Source organism: Asterias amurensis, chromosome 17, assembly GCF_032118995.1.
Source record: "Asterias amurensis chromosome 17, ASM3211899v1".
Taxonomy (NCBI): Eukaryota; Metazoa; Echinodermata; class Asteroidea; order Forcipulatida; family Asteriidae; genus Asterias; species Asterias amurensis.
This window is the reverse complement of record NC_092664.1, coordinates 8,969,001-8,984,125: the sequence shown is the minus strand read 5'-3', so window position 1 is coordinate 8,984,125 and position 15,125 is coordinate 8,969,001. Positions and strand designations below refer to the sequence as shown.

The following is a 15,125-nucleotide window of genomic DNA, read 5'->3' as shown; positions in this document are numbered from 1 at the left end:
AACTTGCCAATCTGTTATGTCACATCATTGAAAGTTTGTGAGCAACAAAGCACATATCTTCTTCCCTACTTCGGCGTTTTAACCCTTTTGCTTTTGTGCGCAAGCCAATTAAAATTGGATAAAAGTAATTAGCTACTGTTTACTCATGCGGAACAGCTGAGGATTGATTTGGTAAAAATTAAAAACCTAGACCCTAGTCCAACAAAACTTTGTGCCAGATGAATTTTTTTTACCCGAACGTTTTCCCAGCGCACTTTCACGTGACAGTCCCCGACTAGAGGAAGCTCCGGCTGCACAACATTTCAAGAATACCCCAGGGTTTTACTGCTCCAGAGCAGGGGTGGATATTCCCGGGGTTATGCCCATTTGCTGGGGTAGATCAGGGGCAAAGCGATCCAAGTGTGAAAGGGCCGGCCATTATTCCTCAGGGTTGCCCCCGGGGAACACAGTAGTGTGAAAAGGGCTTTACTGTAATTAATTCCTAACCTCCTATCAACTTTCAAAGTTTACAGAACTTTACAGAATTGTTAAGAAATACAACATCGTCTAAGATCACAGATTTACATAAAACAGTCTAATGATGCTGATAGTAGAAAGAATCCCTTGAAATTGTTCTGTTTTATTCATTCAAAAGGTGTATCTTTTTTTCACTATTTTCTCGTGACCCAGATGGCTGATCGATCTCAACCTTCTAAAGGTTTGTCAGTTTATGTGTATATTGGATTACATAAAGCGCTTACACTGCCAAAAACTGTTTTGTTAGCAAAAAACAATTCTGTAATGTTCCTATAAGTTCCCAATAAACTTGAAATTTTCCTACCAAGCACTTGCAATTCTCCTTCATTCTTGCGATCTCTTCTTGGAGAAGCTGTAACTCTTTTTTGTTGTTGATGGAGTAAACTCTATTATGCGGTAAGATGTTTGAATTCTGAGCCGGCTGGACTGCGTTCCTGGTTTTAATCTATATCACAGTTGTAAATGTGAATAAATAAAGTTGTTAGTTCATCTTGTTATCCTAGTTTCATATAACTACCAATTATTTATTGAGGCAATCTTGTGGCTCTTTTAATGGAACACGTTGCCTTGGATCGGACGAGTTGGTCTATAAAACAGCGTTTGAAACCGTTTGTTATGAAATGCATATGGTTGGAAAGATGTTTTAGAAGTGGAGTATAATGATACACACAAGGATCACTAAAAATTGCACGGTTTTCATTTTACGTCGCGAATTAACTTGGTCGGCGACGAGGTAAAAACGAAAACCACGCAATTTGGGGGCCTATTTGTGTAGATTGTATTCTACTTTTACAACATCTTTCTAACCATATCAATTTTTTAACAAACGGTTACAAATGCTTTTCATAGACCAACTCGACCGATCCAAGGCAACGTTCTCCTTTAACAACATTGAGAGAAGAGCTTGACTTATGTCACAAAAATACAGTTTTGTTGTGGTTTGAACAAAGAACAATTTACTTGACCAGGAACTGAACCATTGCCTCCAAATTACATACCAGCACTTTACCAACTAAAATATCAGCCCTATATTGGCGATCTCGCTACTTTGTCAAACACAATTTGTTCAGCGGTGCCAGTCACAAGTCATATAAGGCCTATAAGGCCTATAAGCGTAAGCTGCTGTGTAGCCAGGGATCACAACCAATTTTAAGATACAACCTGGGAAGTGGCAGCCCAAGGGGTCACCTTGAATGCAACTTTAATGTTAAAAAGCAATCAATTTTTTTCTTCATTTTTTACAAAGTATTGGGTAACAACAGCCTTGCAAGCCGTGGAAAAATCACTTTTAACATATACCTGCACCCACACCCAATCTGTTTAAGTGTGTGGGTAATCTAGGGGCAATAAATAATTTAAAACAATATACAATGTTTAAAGTTATAAATAAAAATAATAATAAGACTTGTAATGTGCACGTATCCACCCTGCTGGGTGTTCAAGGCGCAGTAAAACACCAACAACAAACAAAACAAAACAAAACAAAAACAAAACAAAGAAAAACAGACACAACAAAAATTTGTCCTTGAAAACCTGTGACATAAGATAAGTTTTGAGAAGAGATTTGAATGTTGTGGAACGAAGACAAGATCTAAGATTAGTGGTAGAGAGTTCCAGATGCGTGGCGCAGCTGAAGAAAAAGACCTGTCTCCCCATTAGTGTTGAGACTTGGGTTCAATGAGAAAAAGCATGGAACTTGATCAAAGATTTCTTGAAGAAGTTCAGAAATATAGAGGGGAGCCTTGCCATTAAGTGCTTTGTGGACAATGAGCATCAGCTTGAAGATGATTCGTAGGGAGCCATTGTAGTTGTTTCAGAATGGGGGTGATGGAACAGGATTTCTTAGACATTGTCACAATGCGGGCAGCAGTATTTTGGAGGCGTTAAAGTCGGGAAATCTGGTTGTTAGGAAGACTGTAGAGAAGAGCATTGCCATTGTCAAGGCAAGAAGAAACAAATGCAAGTTATCAGTCCAGTGTCATCAATTATTTGAAAAAAAATATAAAAAATTGTTTTAAATGCTGTAATTTTGTTTTTAAATTAGCATGATTCAAATCAACAAGAAGGGTGTTGGAACATGTTCCTCCGCCTACCCATCATAACAGCCCCAGGCATGTCTTTATTAGCCAGGGTTTGATTTTACAAAGTACTGTAAAGACACTGGACACTATTGGTAATTGTGAAAGACCAGTCCTCTCACTTGCTGTATCTCAACATATTATGCATAAATTAACAAACCTTTGAAAATTTGAGCTCAATTGGCTGTCAAAGTTGCGAGACAATAATGAAAAGAAAAAACCCTTGTCACACAAAGTTGTGTGCTTTCAGATCCTTGATTTCGAGCTCAAAATCAAATTCGTGGAAAATCACTTCTTTCTCGAAAAACTATGGTACTTCAGAGGGTGCCGTTTCTCACAATGTTTTATACTATAAACCTCTCCCCATTACTCGTTACCAAGTGAAGTTTTATGCTAATAAGAATTTTGAGTAGGCCTAATTACCAATAGTGTCCACTGCCTTTAGTTCCATCTCAATTGATACATACCTTTGGTACAAATACTAGACAGAGTGTGAGTGTGGTTGCAACCCATATAAGTGTGGCAATTAGACTGTAGTGGGTGTTACTCCTCTCCACTAAAACAAAGGACACTGTAGCACCAACGAATGATAAAATCAATACATTGTACACGCAAATTCCTGGAAAAGAAGTAAGAAAAAAAATGGTAATTTAAACTTGTAAAGTTGAACTCGCCTCAATTCAACTGAGTCACCAGAATGTGGGTTTGATACCTGGTCATGATCTCAACACCTGTGCTCATGAGCAAGACACTCAAATCCTAATCTCACAGAATGAGCGAGAATGCCATCAGAAGGAATTTTGTGTGTATATTCCTGGGTTTTTGAAGTGCATGTTAAAACGTCTGACTGCATTTGAGTGCATCGAAATATTCCAAAAAATATGGTGCATGCAATTCAGTTCAAAACTCAAATTGAATTGAAACTCTTAACATTTGATTTTGATTTTCTAACTACAGAACCAGACAATCCACGACAAAGAAGTTTGTTTCAAATTAACCCTTTAGAACTTACCAATGTTTTTAGAATCATTGAGTGCAGGGATGGATACTTTTCTGGTCTCCCAGGCTAGGAAAGCTCCAAATACTAGAAGTAAACCATTGATGACGTAGAAACTCCCAATCCAGTAAATATGATTGGCCGACTCGCAAATTGTGTGAGTTGATTTGTAAACAATGTCATCATTTTTTGGATCAGTCTAAGAATTCAAATATATAAATAATAACATTACAGATTTTACAACACCTCAAAACAAATTTTTTCTTCACAATCAGTACCTAGGACTACAAAGAAATCTTTTTTTTTTTTTACATAATTTCAAGCATCATCAACACAATTTGATTTTATACTTAACAGTTCTCACAACATCAAACAAATATATCTATGAAATGTTTTATTTTGTAAGGTTCTCTTTCAACCTGAGAATAATTCATGTCTCTAGCAAAATGCTATTATAGGAGACTTTAATTGGATGCTTGGTGGCAGCAGACTTACCAGGTAAATTTCCATTGTTTACGTACTTCTGAGCATGCACACATGACCGAGAACAATGGATTTTAACTGGTAAGTCTGCTGCCACCAAGCGTCCCGAAAGTCCCCTATAGGGCCTGTGTGTATGCTTCAAGCGTCATCACACAACTTCATTTTATACTTGTTCTTGAACAAACTCAGACAAAACAATATCTATCAAAATGTTTCATTGTGTTTTTCTTTTCAATCTGAGAATTAATCATGTCTCTACAAAAACTATGCTTTAATAGGACCTGTGTGTATGTTTCGTTAATCTGATTAAGCTATTAGTTGTTATTTATAAATACCCCAGACAGTTTCACAATTCCTATTGGTGGAGAGCGCATCACGTGGGGGTGTTTAAATTGTTGATAAAGACAAGGCTGGCTGGCTTCGCGTGTTGGGCGCCCAAATTAATGTACGCCAATTTAAATTACGTGTAACGCAATTCATAGTTATTAGTAACAGCGCGTAATGTATGTGATTAAAGGGCAGTTTTTGAGAAATGAGTAAAACAAGTCAAGAAAATCATTTTTGTCTCAAGAGACGAAAATTATTTAAGCACGTTTAACTAATTTCTCAAAAATTATTGCACCTGAGCAAGTATTATTCTAAGGTAAGCTTTCTATCATTATCTTCAATCGGTGTGAGTTTAGTGTAAATCTGTGGACATTGTGTTTTATACGAAAAGAACTCAATTCCTTTAAAGCCTTTATACACTTTCGATAAACAGTATTGTCCAAGTCCCACACTTCGTGTATCACAACTAATATTTAAAATAACAAACCTGTGAGAATTTAGGTTCAATCGGTCATCGGAATCGGGAGAAAATAACGGGAAAACCCATTCTTGTTTCCGCGCGTTGTGCCATGTCATGACATGTGTTTAAGATAAATCCGTAATTCTAGCTAACGAGAATTGATGTTGTTTTCTCAAAAAGTAAAGCATTTCATGGAACAATATTTCAAGAGAAGTCTTTCACCATTACCTTCTGTAAACCCTGTAAATTATTTGTAAATCTGTGATATACAATGGCTTTAACTTGAAAATGACAAATTAAATCGTAACTGCTAACATTGAAACCTTATAGATATCATAGGAACAAAAGTAAACTCCAAAGACAGTGATACAAGAAGTCGTCTGACTCTCCACAGAACAAAGCTTGTTACATGTACACATACGAATGATCTATGTATTTAAACAATGTATTGAAATCATTACCTCGTAAGAAATTCTCTACTGTTGCAAAAAAGGGCGCCCTCTTTTGCCAGAACTGTCTGATATTGTTATTATGGTTAAGTGCTGTCTCTGATCTTGTCAGAAACAGAAATGTTCTCATTTTTTGTATGCAGAATTAACAAAATCTGGATAATCGAAATTAAATCTAAATCACTACATGTACTTGTCATGTTGGCTTAGGGTCCTATCACATGAGGCAGGTATTATAACCTTCTGCAGTGCATGCTATAGAATCACTTTGGTAACACACAAGTAAATTTCCAAACGATGCATCCCAGTCCTCAAGAGAAAAATTTGAACATTGAAATGTAAAATAGTTTATAGATTGCCTAAAACGGGTTGCCTGTACTGTAAATTGACAAGTGTGAAATGGCCCATAGGTCTTATCTGACTCGACGGCTACAGCTAAAGCTACGGCTGTTGCTTAGTGTGTTGCTAAGGCTGTCCTATACTTTGATCAACACACAATGAAGCAGATATCTAGCCGTAGCCCCTAATTCGGACACGCCTTTATACTGCAAAGAGGGGAAGACAAGGAAGTATTTTACGAACCACTGTGCTTCCGTAGTATTCTTTCACCAGCACAGGGTCGATTATTTCCCATAGAACCAAGATGATAACATCGATCAGGACTAGAGCAGCAACGTAGCCAAACAACCACTGGTCCCTCATAAGAACCTGCACAATTAAAATAACAATTTGTTGCAATTAACTCATTCAGTGCCCCTGTTTTTTTTAGTGTTTTGAACCTACAAATCAGGCATGCAACTGCAACTACACCGAAAAATTCCAATATAACACTGGTTTTGTGCGATGTGTTTTTGAGTGTGAACGGCACAAATGAGAATATGAAAAAGAGGAACTCAGCTGATCCGAGAAAAAGTTGCATAGATTCTTGGTAAAAAAAATACCCAGATAAAAATATGGCCCCCTAGCATCTCTTTGCTTTTCTGTTAAAAGAAATGTGTTAAGCAACTCTAGAAAAACGTGACTTCTTCTTACATCATCAAGAGTTTAAAACTGTCCCAAAGACTCGGAAGGTCTTAGTGAAGAAAGTTGCCCCATGTATTATCCACACAAGAGTATGTGCGAGTTAAAAGAGGCATATCGTCCTTGAAACTGACACACTCAACACCGATTCCACAGCACAAAATTATTGACACAATAAGATTCTGCATCTCATGAACATTTACCGTATAATTATTTTAAGGAACAGTAAGAGAAAATCAGCACTCAATGAAGTGCAAGTTTGAAAGATCACCAATTGAAAAAAAAATACAAGGAAGAAAATACTACCGTTTTCATAGCCGTTTTGTTGGTGAATATTTTGTGCACTCTCCACGTCTTGCTGAACATGGATCCGAAAGCTAAGGAAAACCCAATGGAGAGACACCATGTCTTGGCCTATATGGATACAATAACAGAAAATGAACTTTTTGGGTTAGGGGAAAAATAAAATAGAGTAACTAAGTTGAACAGGGGGATGACGATAACCTATACTCAGAGCTTGCAAAGTAAAAAGTCAAGTACAGGAATTCCATTCAGCTTAACAGATAGTACTTTGTTGGAAAAGCAGCTTTTATTTAGGTATTCATTTTGAGGAATAACTTCTTTTCACATTGAGTTGATGAGATGTGAAACAATCCGCCTGGAAACGTGGTCAATGTTAAAACAACAAGTTAGTTCCAAGAGAAAACTGAAAAAAAAAACAAGTTTATTTTTGCCTTACAGGGGGCGACTTTAACACAACGTAAAGACCTAGTCTTATCTCCAGTTAAGCCTAACTTAGGACTAGCCTTAAGTTTTTAATACCTTTTTAAGAGCTCTAGGACTACAATCCCGGGCCATATGTCGTTGGTCCCCCCCCCCCCCCTCTGCCGTCTACAATGTTGGTTCCCATTGTTGCACGGTCTTCTGCATTCCAGTCAACATTGAGCGGGGAAGGGGGACGGGGGAGAGAATTTTTATTGTCACGGGGAAGTGGACAGGGAGTGGTTATTGTAACGTTAGGAATGGTTGGCCCAAGCATTTTAATAATAATAATAAAATAATAATAAAGAACACTTAATAGAGCACTGGTATCCGCCTCAGGGAGGCGCTCGTGGTGCTTGAGGAGAGAAAGACAAATTAAATTAGGACTGAGGATTGTGTGAGTATGCTTGTTTGAACAGGTGAGTTTTTAAGTTTGTCTTGAATGTTGTGATGGATGGAGATGATTTGACAGTCAGTGGGAGTTGGTTCCACACCCGGGCTGATGCCACAGAAAATGACCTATTGCCCCAAAGAGTGGAAGTTCTGGGCTGATGAAGCATCATGAGCTCATTAGAACGCATTGGCCGGGATTGTAGTCCTAAGTTAGGACTATCTTTGTTAAATTGACCCTTTAAATCCTTTATCAATACCTTGCACATGAGAACAAATGTTTCTGCAGAAGCGATCCCTGTGTCGACCCCTAGGAAGATGACTGAAGTGTATGCCAGCATACCTCCAATAAGCATCAGGTTATTGATGTTTGGACTAGACATCTTGATCACCCTAAAACGATAAAATTATTTTGATATTAAAAAAACGGTTTTACTTTGCAGTACTTTTTACTAAAGAAATGGAAAAAAAATTATGATTTCCATCTTCTGCTAGTATATATCTATATTAATTTTTAGCCAAGTTTAGTAGAGACCTGGGCAAAAATTCATAAAACTGTTTAGCATTTCATCTTATAGTAAATATATTTGATGAGCAAAAAATGAGTTGGGGTAAGTTGCATTAATGTTAACTTTATTGAATTTTCCCTGGTACCCAATTTCTGCTAAGCGATACATTTCTTAGAGGCTTTATGAAAAAGAGCCCTAGGCCCTGCTTAAGCACAAAAAATTGCTTAAGAAGTTAAGCACAAAAAGGGTGGATAACATTCACAAATGTCACATGTAAAATTGCATTTTTGTTGGAAACCCTTTTTTTGGTAAGCATAATTAAGTGTGTGTGCTTACCTTGATGACATTGGGCCCTGGCTGACCCAAACCATCCTCTTGAAAACTCTATTTATTGAGGCGATGCAATTTATTTGTTTACCAATTAAAGACACTGGACACTATTTGTAATTGTCAAAGACCAGTCTTCTCACTTGGTGATTCTCAATATATGATAAAACAACAAGCCTGTGAAAATTTGAGCTCAATTGGTCGTCGAAGTTGCGAGATAATAATGAAAGAAAAAAACACCCTTGTCACACTAGTCAGATGCTTGATTTAGAGACCTCAAAATCTAATTCTGAGGTCTCGAAATCAAATTCGTGGAAAATTACTTCTTTCTCGAAAACTACATATTCAGAGGGAGCCGTTCCACACAATGTTTTATACTATCAACCGTTACCAAGTAAGGTTTTATGCTAAAAATTATTTTGAGTAATAACCAAAAGTGTCCACTGCCTTTAATAAAAGTTGTTATCAAACAGTCTTCAGGCTGAAAACTGATAACTGAGAGTTTTACCCGGTGCCTGGAAGATATGATTGAGAACCAATTGAATGAAAGTTCTATAATTTGTTTTTACCCTTACACGGACGTGTAGTAGTAAGCATTGATTACTCAGTACTCACCCCCCCCCCCCCCCCCCCCCCCCGAGTCCTGTGAAAACAAATCCACGGGCAAATATCTCAGGGAACTACATGTATTGATACAGTGCTTAAGAGTCAGTTCAGGTAAATAGTTGACATAGTTGCTCACGGTCAAAAATGATTTTTTTTTATACTTTGTGGGTGGAAGGGCCTTGGGGTGCAAGTAAACAAAATTGCATTTTCAATTCTATATATAGCCCGTTGCCATGGTTACGGCTCATTTTAATTTTTTGCCATTTTAAGTCGGTTTTGGGGTCTGAAAAACTGGTTTTTAGCTCATATTTACAACTCCACCCCACCAAAATGCAATATTAATTCAAAAAACCTTTTATATCACTACAAAGTATCATCCTTGGCCTTCCTTGAGAAAAAAAAATATTGCTTTAAATATCACCCTTGTGCTATTTTTGCATCATGCATTACAGTACGTTTTTAGAACTTGCAAAATCGAAATTTTTACCCTATTTTTGGACCCCAAAATGTCAACTTGCCAGGGGTCTCAGAAAATTTTCCTTTCGTCTGTGATTAGGACCAACATTGGTCTTTCCATATCTGGTGTCAAAAACTTAGGCAATTGTATCTTGTTGGGCCAGTACTGCCTCAAAACTAGACTTTTTTCCCCAAAACATGAAAAATGCCTTTTTAAGGGTCTTTTCACATAATATCGACATACGTGTCCATGGTAAAGGAAAAGGAATATTTTGTTTATACTTTGTGGATGGTAGGGACTTGGGGTGCAAATAAACAACATTAACATTTCAAATCATAATATAACACGTTGCCATGGTAACAGTTCATTTGTGTTTAGGCCACTTTGGGCCGATATTGGGGAATGAAAAACTGTTTTTTTTAAAGTTAATATTTACAACTCCACCCCACCAAAAAACAAAAATATTTCATAAAACCTTTTACATCACTACAAAGTATCATCCTTGGCTTTACTTGAGACAAAAAAATATTGCTATAAATTTCCCCCTTGTGCTATTTTTAGAACGTGCATTACAGTATGTTTTTAGAGCTTGCAAAATCAACATTTTTACCATATTTTTTACCCTCAAAATTTCATTTTTTCAGGGGTCTCAGAATATTTTCCTTTCGGTTTTGATCAGGCCATAATTTGTCTTTTTATTTCTGGTAAGAAAAACTCGGGCAATTGTATCCTGATGTAACAGAACTGTCTCAAAAAATAATTAATTTTCCCTTCACAGTTGACTTGTCGAAGCTAATGATGATGAACTAATTTAGCTCTTACGAAAAATAAAACGCTCATGAGTAAACAGGAAACTGTTCATCATTTATGATATTGTCAAAAATTAACGCCTTCGCATCAATCAGTATGAGCATTGAGCCAGAAAAAAGCCTTGAAAAGCTATTGTGTTCATTTTATCCGTGCACAAAAATATTCGCCATAAAAATTACCGTAGCCGTTTAACGAGAGGCATTTATTGGTCCCATGAGAACTTTTATACAAATATTACCGAAAGGGTTAAAAATTGTGCATACACATTAAGCCATGGCTATCTTTTAAAATTTGAACTATGATTCCAGTAATTTACTGCAAGACTCTTGAGAAATTGGGTTTATTTAACGTGATAAACAATTCAATGTTTTTTGTTGATCGTTCTCAGAGACATATATAATAATTATTAATTAGTAAGATAGTGAATGGAAAAACTATCAAACTAGCCTGAATAGACTTTTGTCACTGCAAATGCATCTTACTTATTTATGTTCAGCAGGTGCAAGTTTTTACAACTTCTTTCAATGTTGTTTCATTAAAGGAACACGTTGCCTTGGATCGGTCGAGTTGGTATTTGAAAAGCGTTTGTAAACGTTTATTAAAAAATGCATATGATTAGAAAGATATTTTAAGAGTAGAATATAATGATCCACACAAGTATCACTCAAAAACATCTTTCTAACAATGCATTTTAAAACAAACCGTTACAAACGCATTTCAAAGACCAACTTAACCGATCCCAGGCAACGTGTTTCTTTTAAATAATCTCTTACGCTCATCTTGCAAATCGTTAGTATCATTGTTTTTGATAAGATCTTGGCAAACTTTTCCAACACTTTTAAGCGGGCTTTTTAATTTCCCACGTTTGTGTTGGACATGATTGGATGCTCCAAACCATCTGTCGCAAGCACAGAAACTACATTGTTTATGATCGCTATCTCTAAGAAAAGTTTTACATTTGGTAGCAGGCAGGGACCAAGGAGAGTAGGCCCTGTATTAAAGACAACTTGTAAAGAATGCTCATCGCACTCTACTTGCAATGGGAATCATACCTGTACAATAGGTAAAGTAGCCAAATCAAGAACTCTCAGTGGCAAAGCATTGGTTATGGTTTGGTTGGATACTATTATGTTTAAATAAAAACTTTGTATTCATTACTCAAAGGGCATGGAAACAGTGCCAGATTTTTAACAAGCATGCATTGTTTTTGGAAAAATTACTTACTTAAGGCATGATCAGTCACAACAGGATACAATAAACACAGTTTTTTCTAACCAGAAGACATGAAAACACCAATAACAACCGAAAGGGAACACTTTCACAAAAAGAGGCGCTATTCACAAAACATTGTTTTATGCAATGTCAAGAAATATGATTGGGGCTGGGCCGGGCAAATTGTAAAATTAAGGTCATCAACAGTTCCTGATCAATGTTGGGTAATCCACTAAGTGCTAAGGAAAAGCTGCAAGATTGATAGAATTATTACTTTTTAATGTTAGAACTTCAATATGAAGAAAAAACAATTAGTCAAAATGCATTTTTTTGTTTGAGGAAAAATGTATATGTTTTTGACACAGTACTGTTAACATGAGGATACACTTGCCAAGTTTTTCTTACCAGAAATAAAAAAGACAAATTTTGGCCCTGATCAAAACCGAAAGGAAAATATTCTGAGACCCCTGAAAAAAATGAAATTTTGAGGGCAAAAAATATGGTAAAAATGTTGATTTTGCAAGTTCTAAAAACATACTCTAATGCACGTTCTAAACATAGCACAAGGGTGAAATTTATAGCAATATTTGTTTGTCTTAAGTAAAGCCAAGGATGATACTTTGTAGTGATGTAAAAGGTTTTATGAAATAATTTTGTTTTTTGGTGGGGTGGAGTTGTAAATATTAACTAAAAAAACAGTTTTTCATACCCCAAGATCAGCCTAAAGTGGCCTAAACACACATGAACTGTTACCATGGCAACGTGTTATATTCTGATTTGAAATGTAAATGTTGTTTATTTGGACCCCAAGTCCCTACCATCCTACCATCTACACAAAAATGAAAAATATTCTTCTTTTTTTTTACCGGTGACACGTATTTCGATATTATGTGAAAAGACCCTTAAGAAGGCATTTTTCATGTTTTGGGGAAAAAAGTCTAGTTTTGAGGCAGTACTGTCACAACAGGATACAATTGCCCAAGTTTTTGACACCAGATATTGAAAGACCACTGTTGGCCCTAATCACAGCCGAAAGGGAAATTTTCTGAGACCCCTGGCAAGTTGACATTTTGGGGTCCAAAAATAGGGTAAAAATGTTGATTTTGCAAGTTCTAAAAACATACTGTAATGCATAATGCAAAAATAGCACAAGGGTGTTATTTAAAGCAATTCAAAGCCAAGGATGATACTTTGTAGTGATATAAAAGGTTTTTTGAAATAATGTTGCATTTGGGTTGGGTGGAGTTGTAAATATGAGCTAAAAACCAGTTTTTCAGACCCCAAAATCGGCGTAAAATGGCAAAAAAACAAAATGAGCCGTAACCATGGCAACGGGCTATATATAGAATTGAAAATGCAATTTTGTTTACTTGCACCCCAAGGCCCTTCCACCCACAAAGTATAAAAAAAATTCATTTTTTGACCGTGAGCAACTATGTCAACTATTTACCTGAACTGACTCTTAATACACATCGGTGTGAGTGAAAATAATTACACAAAGTGATAAAGATACGGTTTCCCAATATTTACACTGACTCAAACATCAAACAAGTCAAAAGTACACCAACTATGTGACATTAAACATCCAATTAAAACAGCTTACCGTTTTTTTCTATACCGGACGTTAAACGTTAGAAAGCAGCAAGCCAGTACAATGCCCAACGCAGCAAATATTGAACCCGTTATTACAACAGGAAGTGGTATCGTCTGTCGCGTTTCCCGAGTGATTATAAAGTCAATAGGTGGCGCTCTACCTGCAAGTTTAAACGGAGAGGGCAATTAAATACAGGTTTCATGGCCTAGTGGTTAAGAGCATCAAATTCATGTTCGGGCCTAATTTCATAGAGTTGCTTAGCACAAAGATTTGCTAAGCATGAAACTTTTGCCTTGATAAAAACAGGATTACCAACTAAATTTCCATTTGATGTAAGTTTCTGGTAATCAGCTATTTGCTTATTCTGAAAATCACATGGAAATTTGGGTTGGTTATCCTGTTTTTATCAAGGCAAACAAAATTTCATGGTTAGCAAATTGTTGTGCTTAGCAGCACTATGATATAGGGCCCTAGTGGTTAAGTCATAGGAGTGTGAGTTTTGAATCCCGGTCATGACATTTGGGTTCTTGAGTAAGATGCTTTACTAAAATTGCTTCTCTCCACCCAGGGAGATACATGGGTACCGGCGAGGGTAGAAGTTGATACAGTGTTATAAAAAAATAAAAAAATAGACAACAGCACAAGGCTGTATATTCCCCAAGGAGGTAATAAAGATTAAGGGAATGTTATTTGCCCAACGACAAGGGCGCTAATGTAAAGTGCATTATTAGACCGTTATTGTGAAAAGCACCAGTTATTACTATTATTATTGGTTTTATAGACACTGGGGAATTCTACTCTTTCATTGCCAAGGTCATACATGCATCTGTTTTATGTATTTAAAAAGTGTAATCCATCATACATGTATGACACATGTTATCAAGAGAGGACATTATCACTGAAGAAATACTATTGACTTTGGGATCTACAAGGCAACATAAATTAGGAAATGTTACATGAGAAAGACTTTATACACAAATTTCTATCCAGAATTCCTGAAAAACCTCAAACAACTAAATGTAGGCATTTAAAGTTCACAACACTAAAAGAGTTAATGACGAACATAATTACATATATCTACTTAAAACTAAAACTGTATGAAAAACAGACAGTGTAAAATTGTGTGTGCACTTGCTTTGGCAGTTATGAAAACCATGCACTCTAAAAACGCTGGTGTCAGTTCACCCAGATTCTGTGTCAGTATCACCCAGATTCTGGGTCACTTTGACCATTTTTTGGGTGTTTGACACAGACTCTGGGTCATATTGACCTGAATTATTTATATTTTTTGATTTTTTTTAAAGCTGTACAATAGGAAACAAATTTCGTGTGTTTTCATATTTTTCACAAATAAATTTAACTACAAGTCATGCACCACGTGGGACCAAATATGGTTTTAGAGCAGGCTATTAACATTTGGGTAGCAGGCTACTAAATTAAAGGCAGTGGACACTATTGGTAGTTACTCAAAATAATTATTAGCATAAAACCTTTCTTGGTGACGAGTAATGAGGAGAGGTTGATGGTATGAAACACTGTGACAAACGGCTCCCTCTGAAGTGCTATAGTTTTCGAGAAAGAAGTAATTTTCCATGAATTTGATTTCGAGACCTCAGATTTAGAACTTGAGGTCTCGAAATCAACCATCTAAATGCACACAACTTCGTGTGACAAGGGTGTTTTTCTTATACATTATTATCTCGCAAGTTCGATGATCGATTGAGCTCAAATTTTCACAGGTTTGATATTTTAAGCATATGTTGAGATACACCAATTGTGAAGGCTAGTCTTTGACAATTACCAATAGTGTCCACTGCCTTTAATTAAAAATATTGTGAAATCAATAACAATTATAAAGAAACATTTTTATTTACAAACTTGTATCGATTTAAATAAACAGTTGGTTACCTTGCCATACTATCGGGTAATTCTCATTGAACTCTATGTCTCGGCCTGAATCTACAGTTGGATCCACGATCCCTACGGAAACAAAGTTGCCGGCTAGGAAAAAAAAAATGTTAAAGCAATGAATTATAATGATGAACTGAGTTAACTGTCATTTTGTATCATGCGAGACAACGTAAAATACAGCCTATTACAATGATTTACTATACAAATATAGAACAGC

At 36.3% G+C, this 15,125-nt stretch overlaps 1 protein-coding gene across 1 annotated transcript in view; it reads right to left on the bottom strand.

Moving 5' to 3' along the window:
• Positions 1–15,125, bottom strand: part of LOC139949441 (gamma-aminobutyric acid type B receptor subunit 1-like) — a 68,412-nt gene that overhangs the window by 3,486 nt on the left and 49,801 nt on the right. Inside the window, exons 12-19 of the mRNA XM_071947770.1 lie at positions 14,906–14,998; positions 13,007–13,157; positions 7,743–7,875; positions 6,637–6,744; positions 5,893–6,018; positions 3,607–3,790; positions 3,062–3,213; positions 821–961 (exon numbers count right to left, since the gene is read on the bottom strand). Of these exons, the coding sequence (XP_071803871.1) occupies positions 821–961; positions 3,062–3,213; positions 3,607–3,790; positions 5,893–6,018; positions 6,637–6,744; positions 7,743–7,875; positions 13,007–13,157; positions 14,906–14,998 (1,088 nt within the window). The remainder of the gene's footprint in view (positions 1–820; positions 962–3,061; positions 3,214–3,606; positions 3,791–5,892; positions 6,019–6,636; positions 6,745–7,742; positions 7,876–13,006; positions 13,158–14,905; positions 14,999–15,125) is intronic.